General features: G+C 40.8%; 3 protein-coding genes and 1 non-coding gene across 5 annotated transcripts in view; 1 reads left to right on the forward strand and 3 right to left on the reverse strand.

The window, feature by feature from the left end:
• Positions 1-4034, reverse strand: part of LOC103378914 (aromatase-like) — a 9273-nt gene extending 5239 nt beyond the window's left edge. Inside the window, exons 1-2 of the mRNA XM_008310276.3 lie at positions 3688-4034; positions 380-486 (exon numbers count right to left, since the gene is read on the reverse strand). The gene's annotated coding sequence lies outside the window, so the exon portion shown is untranslated. The remainder of the gene's footprint in view (positions 1-379; positions 487-3687) is intronic.
• Positions 3288-3369, reverse strand: trnas-gcu (transfer RNA serine (anticodon GCU)). Its single transcript has one exon. It is a non-coding gene; the product is annotated as a tRNA-Ser (tRNA).
• Positions 4035-4169: 135 nt separating the features above from the next.
• LOC103378915 (isocitrate dehydrogenase [NAD] subunit alpha, mitochondrial) lies at positions 4170-7696 on the forward strand. Its single transcript, XM_008310277.3, has 11 exons — positions 4170-4306; positions 4799-4861; positions 5153-5236; positions 5322-5436; positions 5524-5711; positions 5894-6027; positions 6193-6295; positions 6383-6447; positions 6522-6606; positions 6710-6862; positions 7223-7696. The coding sequence occupies exons 1-11, from the start codon at positions 4280-4282 to the stop codon at positions 7313-7315; spliced, it is 1110 nt and encodes a 369-aa protein (XP_008308499.1). The 5' UTR covers positions 4170-4279; the 3' UTR covers positions 7316-7696.
• The window catches only part of plekhg4 (pleckstrin homology domain containing, family G (with RhoGef domain) member 4), a 12946-nt gene continuing 11370 nt past the window's right edge, over positions 7512-9087 (reverse strand). The window contains exons 20-23 of one of the 2 annotated variants that reach the window (XM_017032475.2): positions 8943-9067; positions 8816-8866; positions 8639-8692; positions 7512-8021 (exon numbers count right to left, since the gene is read on the reverse strand). In XM_017032475.2, the coding sequence (XP_016887964.1) occupies positions 8828-8866; positions 8943-9067 (164 nt within the window). In that variant the 3' untranslated portion in view covers positions 7512-8021; positions 8639-8692; positions 8816-8827. Of the gene's footprint in view, positions 8022-8638; positions 8707-8815; positions 8867-8942; positions 9068-9087 lie in introns of both variants that reach the window. The other variant, XM_017032476.2, reaches the window with a different exon arrangement.

A 9087-nucleotide genomic window follows, 5' to 3' on the forward strand; every position in this document is an offset into this window, starting at 1 on the left:
AGGACAGCTGTTTAGTCGGCAGCGGCCCAGACGGGTGAACAAACGATAAGGACTCAAAACACTCTCCTCGTCTGGACGTGTGCAGGAATCATGGAGGGAAGTGAAGGTGCCCCCCCACTGTCCCCCACCGCCTTTAAATATAAGGATTACAAAGCTGATCTTCAAGCTGCAGGTCTTGAAGTTGGTTGGAAGGTTGGTTTGTGATCTTTATCAATTTGGCCTCGATCTTTCCACGCCCCCTATGTTGGGAACTGCGTTAAAACTAACAATGTTTCACAAAATTCTGAGCTACTGTCACTCAGACCACTAAACTGTGTGTGTGTGTGTGTTTTGGCCTTGTCTTGTAATTTTACTTGTATTGTTGTGTTAATATCCAAACCTGTGGAACTTTTCACCAAAGTGGTCTCCTAACCAGGTGGTGGCCTGGACGCCTGCCACCTCCTGGACATCATGAGCGGAGGACAACATGATCTCACTAGAGTTGACCTGAAAATGAACACAAAGTGGGGAATGAAAAAGGGAAAATAGTGAATGAAGGTTTTTTTTCAGCACTCATCAAAAACAATTTGTGAAAAACAGAATGAGAAAATGAAGGTTTTTTTTCAGCACTCATCACAAACAAGTTGTGAAAAACAGAATGAGAAATAGGTGCTTTTATAGATACCTCAACATATATTTAGGTGAACCATATGTGTCAAACTCAAGGCCCACAGGCCACAGGTAGCCCACCATCATTTTGTGTGGCCTGAAGGAGCTTAAAAAATGTTCAATCACCTCATTATCAAGTCCATGCTGCTGAGTTTCTCAAACTGATATTTTTTAATAACACAGAAATTAAAAATATTTGTGATTTGAATTGAAATAATTGCGAAAAGTGGTCCTTCAAGGGGAGCTGTATTGCTGATGTGCAATACAGCTCCACACAAATATTTGTGATTTGAATTGAAATAATAATCAATTGCAGAAAATGGTCCTTCAAGGGGAGCTGTAATGCTGATGTGCAATACAGCTCCAGAGAGTCCAGTGTTCTCTCTCTGAACTACAGTATTTATTTTGGAGAGAACACTTGAACTTGTGTTTCCTTGTCAGATATCAGTGTATTTGGACAGTGTGTTATATAAACCCCAGTCTGAGGAAACACATCTGTGTTTGTTTGGTTGTTATCAGTGTTGTTCAGACTGCAGCAGATATCACAGCTCTTATTGATGAGCTGATGCACCTCATGTTCAGACACCACTGTCCAAACCCCTGTTGTATCTTAGTGTCTTTACAGTGGCTGCGTTGACCTCACCTCCACGGCATCCTTCAGAGACGCCATCAACTTCCACAGGTGTTCTCATTACTCACTATCCAATACTTGATGCCGTGGAGTATTTAATGTACATTTTAAAAATGTGCTAAATTATTTTATGGTAATTTTTAGTACATATTTTAGGACAAATTGTATTTCTTGAATGCTGCATCAGAGATAAAGATTTTTTTCGGATTTCCTACAAATCGAACTACAATATAAGGACAGACGACGACGTCACTACAATTCAATTAAAAGCCTGTTGACATAAAAGGGTGATAATAATAATTTGAACTTTATTGACCCCATATCTGGGAAATTAACAGCAGATTTGCTGCACCAGGCACCAAGTATGTGGTTCCTCTGGTTATTGAAACCAGGACTCTATGCTCTCCTGCAGGCGCGCTAACCGCTACACTATGGAACCGACAACTAGAAATGATGTGCAGGGGTCAGTGAAACACTGACCACTGCACATCAGTATAAATGCGCATGTGTGTGTGACACACTCCTTTGACTTCCCATGTCCTAAAAACCATTACAATAGCTGGCCTAAAGGAGGTCAACGGGGGTCGAGGGGTTGAGGAGGCGGGCAGTAAAGTGAGCAGGTACATATGAAGACACATGGCCAGAGGTTCCAGAGTCCATGCTCATCCAGAGCGTCTCCATCTACTGTATTTACCACACCAACTGACGACCATCACCTCCACCACAGTCGCTCCATAGACACATCAATAAAAAAACTGTGGACCTCAGTGAAAACACAGACATTTTAAATACAGTATTACTGTAGTTCATCGTCTGTTGTCCCTGAACCTTCATACTCTCTTGTGCTTACTTAGCTCAGGAACGACCTGCTAATGTCTTCCCCTCAAAAGACTAAATAAATGGGATGGAGAATTTGACAGGAACGACAGAGATAATGGTAAAGGTGGTAAAAAAACGTTTTTGTTATTAGATAATTGAAGTGAAATCATGTGCAGGAATATTTTACTGGCCCGAGATAACCCGTCTAAGGAACACGCAATCAAGAAAATGATGCTGGCTGTTCATGTCTGCAACCTTCAATATTACCAAGGTCAGTGCTTTGGACTTTACATACAAAATAAGTCATAATTCATCCAAACTGAACCGCCTGACTCAGTCTGGTTGTTTTGCAGAAGAAAAAATAAAAATGATCAGATAATAATAATAATAATCCTTTAATTGTTTTTATTTGATTTCTGACTCTGAACTCCATAATGACTTCATTAGTAGTTGAACAGCTGAACAGCTAGGATTACTGTTGCTAACTTATCAGAACTACCACAGCAATGACCGCAGGACAGCACTGATTCCCAATCAGGAAAGCACATTAGTGTGACATGACAGAACATCAGGACCACCGTGGTATATTAGTCTTGATTTTACTCGATTGGTGTGAAAGTTGTTATTTATTTACCGTTAATAAATGGTCTAAGTTTGTTAACGTGACAGTGACAGGCAGAACGATCAAAGATTATTCCACTAGGTGGCAGCACATAGCTATAGAAAGTAAACGAGAGGTTCGGAGATTATAAAACATTAACTAAAATTTAATAACTTAAAAACCAATTGTGCAAAAAATAATAAATATAACAGATCTATATTAGTTACAATATCGAGGCAATAGCAGGAGCACAAATAGTATCTATATACAAATATAATAGTCGCAACATGATAGAAGAAGCAACAGAATGATAGCGGAAATTAAATTAAAATAAAAATGAAATACTTGGAGCACTATAATAGTTATAACAGTAATAATAATATTCTTTGAAAGCAAATAGTATTGCTTTATGAACGCTTCTGTGGTTTTCAGGGGCCTGATAATGCCTTTTTGTGTTTCCCTCCGTGGGGGGGAGCCACATGTACAAAGAATGATTTGACTGTGGTCTTACTCTGAATGACCTTCCCTACGCTTTTCAGCTTGGGTGAGGGATTGAAGATCATGTAGAAAACAAAAAACATTGTATGCCGACGAGGATGGGATTCGAACCCACGCGTGCAGAGCACAATGGATTAGCAGTCCATCGCCTTAACCACTCGGCCACCTCGTCTTACGCCCTTAAATGCTTTCATTATAAACTACAATGCCCACAATGCATTTCGAGAGAGCTCACCTTAATTGGACACAAATTCCTAATTTATGGATCACGTGTTTTCAACGGCGCACACCAAGTGTAATACCAATTGTAGCGTACAGGGGGCATGTAGAGAAAAGATTTGTTACTATTACAACTGAGTGTCATTTTCTTACTGTGCCACAAATAAGGGAAAACGAGGAAATAATTTGTCTGGATACAACCCTTGTAATAAGCATTTTACTTTAATGAGTATAAACTCGGAATAATAATCAACATTTAAATAATTTTTACCATTTTTAAAGGTTGTCACTTCCATATCTTCGTGGTTTACGGTGTCTCTCTCATCACTTCATCAACAGTCCATCCCGGTCCGACATTGACGGATATGGCCGTCAATTACTGGTACATCAGGCGCCATCTTGAAGGGACAAAAGCTCAATTTTGTAGTTATAATGAAAAATGGTAATTTTCTCCATGTCATCCAATCTTCTTCAGCTCCAACGTAGCAACTTTACTCTATTCTGTTCAACCCCGCCATAACTTCTTTCCTTCTTTTATACTTTTCCTAACTTCTTCTTCTTCAGCACATGCGTAATGAGGTGGAACTTAGTACTCAGTAATTCCCCACCAACAGTGTGACGCATCACTCCCATTCGAAAGATCTGAATTCAAGTCTTTAGCTGTTCCATAGTAATGCAGCCGGTGAACAAAATATGTAATCCAGTAAAGATCAAAGCAGAATGATTGCGTTCTTCGTATAGGGCGTGGTTCATAAACGTACAGTGTACGAAGTGTGACGTGAGACTACACTTCCCGATTAGCTTCGGAACTCGTGCCGGAGTGAGAGTGTTGTCTGTCTCACAGGATCTTTGTTCGGAGCAGAATGGCAGGTAGCTTGTGGAGGTCAACGGTAAGAAAGATAAAATCGTAGAATGACACGACATCATTGTTTGACTTTTGGTGACGTTAGATTTATTTGTGTGTATAACTGTGTAGTTGTTGCTGTCTGTGTCACCTCTGTGCCCATCTTATCTTACTCTTATGTTTACTGTTAGCCGTTAGCTTATTAGCTACATGGGTGTGTGTGTGTCCTCCAGCACGCAGATGACAGTCTTCACACCCGGCGACCGCTACTTTGAGTCTCTCGGTTGCATATGGAATCACCTAACCGTTTTTACAAACACAAGATATTAATAATATTTAAACGTTTTAAATGGAATTATTGTAACAAACCAACAGGGGTTTAGGAAGAAACCAGCTTTGATTTTCTGTACAGCTAACATGGCTCACGCGTAAGTGTATAAATACCAATGTTTTGTTAAATCATGATAGTTGCTATGGAAATTTTTGTGTGCTCAGTAGTAGTTATGAATAAAATGTTAATTATTCTTTTTCTTTTCAGCTGTCCCAGGTCGTAGGATGGGTGAGGAGGAGCTCCATTCAGTCTTCAGTTTCCAGAAGAGGGGTGAGGGGTGACACACACACACACACACGCACAGTAACTTGATCTCCCTTCAGTGGTCATGTATTTTAAAGTGTAGAATTTGGCCTTGGACCCTCGGCCCAGTACTTAAAACAATGATCGGTTCCACACTACTTGACGTTGACACAGTTGTCAAGGAACAATATTTCATTTACTCAAACAACTAATAGCAGTCAACTTAATTAAAACAACTGAGCTGTGATGTACACTGCATTACTACATACAGTACCTGTAGCATCTGCCGTTACTGTGTGTCTGTCTCTGTGCTCACAGATGCAGACGGTCACTCTGATTCCTGGAGATGGTATCGGACCTGAAATCTCGGCCGCTGTCATCAAGATTTTTGAGGCTGCGAAGGTCTAATGTTTCTCTCAGTTGTTTGATGAAGTTCACAGAGAGTCAGCTGATGTTGTTTTTACAGTATAACGATTTTTTCCTCCAGGTTCCAGTCAAATGGGAGGAAAGGAACGTGACGGCCATTAAAGGACCAGGAGGCCGGTGGATGATTCCTCCTGATGCCAAAGAGTCGATGGACAGAAGTAAAATTGGACTCAAGGGTCAGTCACCCGCTTTTGCCGTTAGCCCTTACCCATTAGCTTCTGTGTTTAAAAATACAACTAATCAGTACAGGTGTTGTCTTGCAGGACCTCTGAAGACACCCATTGCGGCAGGTCACCCCTCCATGAACCTGCTCCTCAGAAAGACCTTTGACCTCTATGCCAATGTGCGACCCTGTATCTCCATCGAGGGCTACAAGACGCCGTACACCGATGTTGACCTGGTCACCATCCGTGAAAACACAGAGGGCGAGTACAGCGGCATCGAACACGTGGTGAGTTGCCCATTACGCCCCCCGGTAGTGGGTAAACGATCTAAATGTTTAGATTAGAAGATTAGCATTAGCTTCACTATCTGTCTTAACGTAGCACAAAGGTTTGCTAAGCTAGTTCTAAATATTTGTTTCATAGTGTATGGAATTTTTGCTCCCATTATATTTATTTCCACATTTTCCAGATTGTGGATGGTGTCGTTCAGAGCATTAAGCTGATCACTGAGAAGGCCAGCAAACGCATCGCAGAGTACGCCTTTGAATACGCTCGCAACAACCAGAGAAACAGCGTGACAGCCGTACATAAGGCTAACATCATGTAAGTCCTCCGACGGCTAGTCCTTCACTGATCTGGTCACTCCATCATGAGACCAGGCGGAGTCAGCTCAGTATCTACTGTCTCCACACGGAGCTTCAGTTAAAGTTGACAGTTGTGTCGTCTTGTCTTTACTTCCTCGTTGATTCTTCTTCTCATGATTTCCAGGAGAATGTCTGACGGCCTGTTCCTGAGGAAATGTCGAGAGGTGGCCGAAAACTTCAAAGACATCAAGTTCACGGAGATGTACCTGGACACCGTGTGTCTCAATGTACGTCCACAGAGTGATGATGGCACTGTTTAACACACACAACATGATCACGATTACAACATGTCCGCTTTTGTTTTGATCTTCCAGATGGTTCAGGATCCGACCCAGTTTGATGTCCTGGTCATGCCCAACCTGTACGGAGACATTCTTAGGTAAGCGTGTCTAAATTTGATATTAAAACTAAAGTGAAGACAATACTGAGGATGAAGACATGTTTGTTCTTCAGTGACTTGTGCGCCGGACTCATCGGAGGACTCGGAGTCACTCCCAGCGGGAACATTGGAGCAAATGGAGTGGCCATATTTGAGTCGGTTCGTTGACAGCTTTTTTTTTAATCATTTGTGTTTGGACAGAGACATCATTATCATTGATGTGATAAGAACACACCCCCTAAGACGGTCTCTCTGTTTTTAGGTCCATGGTACTGCCCCTGACATTGCAGGCCTGGACCTGGCCAATCCCACGGCTCTGCTGCTGAGTGCCGTCATGATGCTACGCCACATGGGTCTGCACCCCCATGCAGACAAGATCCAGACGGCGTGTTTCGACACCATCAGAGACAAGAAGGTAGGACTGAGATTTTTGTTTTAGTTGAGAAAACAGAAAGAAAATCAGAGGTTTTCAAAGTCAAAACTGACATAACACACATAGACATGAACTGTTATATAAATGTTTTGGGTTTTTTTTTTTTAAGCTTTCAAATTGCATACATGAACTGTTATATAAATGTTTTGGGGTTTTTTTAAGCTTTCAAATTGCAAGTCATAAAATTTGTTAAATTTTCACTTCCTGTAAATCTTCCTTAAAACCTGTTTTATGTGAAAAACTAAAGCTTTCAGAACAGAGCACTGCAACACTTACTGTGAAGGAATGAAATGTGATGTGATGGCAAAGATGATGAGGACGTGTTTGTTGTCTTCCTCTTAGTTTCTGACCAAGGACCTCGGTGGAAACGCCAAGTGTTCAGAGTTTACCTCAGAGATCTGTCGCCGTGTTCAGGACCTGGACGGAGGCCACTAGAAGGCGCTGTGCAGTGTCACTGTTAGTCTATGATGTCACAAGATGATGTATTTCAGGAGGCGGGACTTCTGCAGCTGTATTAACTGTGTCTAAAAGTAAACGCACAACTTTGATCTGTTTGACCAAACACAAGTGAATCATCTGCAAAAAATCATAAATAGATAAATATATTATTACAGTTCTTATGTCGTAGTTGTGATAATCTGTCTACAAGATCAGTGACGGTTTATTTTTACAAGTTTGACAGTAAAATATTTATTGTTTGTTACTGAATGTACAGTACACCGTGGGTTGGTTTACCAGCTTTTCTATAAAACACACAGCTTCTATTTCTATCATCACTGTGCACGCAATAAAGAAAGTGCTGAGTTTGTATCAAAACAACAGTCTGCCCTGTATGTTTAGTGACGCCTCCACTGTCTGGTCCATTTTCTTCAGCTAGTCCACGTAAAAACCACCTGAGATCAGTTCCTCCTAAAATGATGGGGCAGAAAAAGATGCAGCCAAACAGACAAATGAATAGTTGGACTAGAGTTTATTTCACTGTGAACGTGTATTTACACACACACCGACCCTGGATCAGTTAGAACAGTTAAGACTTCATATTTACAGAAAATACAAAGAAAAAAAACAGTATAAATAAAAGTGAAAGTGTAACGCTGACATTCAAACTGAAGCAAAGCGAAGGCGGACACGACGATTAGACCTGCAGGAAAAATAAAAAGACAAAAATTAGAAAATTAACCATGATTCATTTTTTCTTTAAAAAGACAAAAATTAGAAAATTAACCTGATTCATTTTTTCTTTAACTGTTGTACCCACTCTGCTTAATCATGTCTTTTTTTTTACATTTTCAAAATATTTTAAACAAAACCTGACACACATGACCTTGTCAGCAAAAATAAAGCTAAAGCACAGGTTATTCTGATTAAACTTAGATTAAAGGTTTGGCCACAAGTTAGCCCAGAAAAGAACTGGGTTAAACAGAAGGAACTAATAATTAACTCACAGATGAGAACGACTTATAGGTTTATATAAAATAATAAACACTGAACCAAAGTTTAGGAAAAATACAATTTTCGATCTATTGTGTAACATTTCTCTTTAATTTGCTCTAACACCTTTATAAAGCTGTCGAATTATGAACTTTGGCTCCCTCTAGTGGTATCATAGGGAATCTAACGCCAGTTGGGATTTGGTGAGTCATCCTCTAAATACCACTTTGATAAATTCAACTATTATATCCAGCAGCCTCTCCCATTCAAAGGGAGCGCAAAATGACGTGACCAAAAATGCAGCCCCACCACTATGTTTCAGCGTACCTTGGCAAAAGGTGCTGCTCCCTCTTGTGGTCAATTAGTGTTACTGAGGTAAATCTGAAAAAAAAACACTAAACATAAAAAAACACATTTAAATGTGTTTAATCTGTGGGTGAGTGATTTTTCTCTTCACAGACTGGTTTAGGCTGTGATGAGGGAAAAAGTTTAGTGATGACTCACAGGTGAAAGAACTCAGACGATGGTCGATGGACCGATGACAGCAGCAGGTTTCTGAGGACACACAAAGAAGGAATTAAAGTGAATGCGTTGACGTCAGGCAGAAGTTGTTGACTCTCTGATGACTCACTGTTGAAATAAACGACGAGGAGGAGTGTAGCTGCGGCTCCTCCGGCTGGAGGGTTGAGACACAGCCGCTGTCGGAGCCTGTAGAACCAGACAGACAACGAGAGGAGGAGCCAGAACTTTCTGTGGCTGAGAGAGAGAGGAAAGAG

Source organism: Cynoglossus semilaevis, chromosome 5 (assembly GCF_000523025.1).
Source record: "Cynoglossus semilaevis isolate Cse_v1.0 chromosome 5, Cse_v1.0, whole genome shotgun sequence".
Lineage (NCBI taxonomy): Eukaryota > Metazoa > Chordata > Actinopteri > Pleuronectiformes > Cynoglossidae > Cynoglossus > Cynoglossus semilaevis.

Coding starts and splice junctions, on each gene's coding strand:
- LOC103378915 (XM_008310277.3), top strand. CDS start 4,280: ATGGCAGGTAGCTTGTGGAGGTCAACG. Junction 4,307..4,798: donor GTAGCTTGTGGAGGTCAACG/GTAAGAAAGATA, acceptor TTTTCTTTTCAG/CTGTCCCAGGTCGTAGGATG. Junction 6,448..6,521: donor CTGTACGGAGACATTCTTAG/GTAAGCGTGTCT, acceptor TTTGTTCTTCAG/TGACTTGTGCGCCGGACTCA.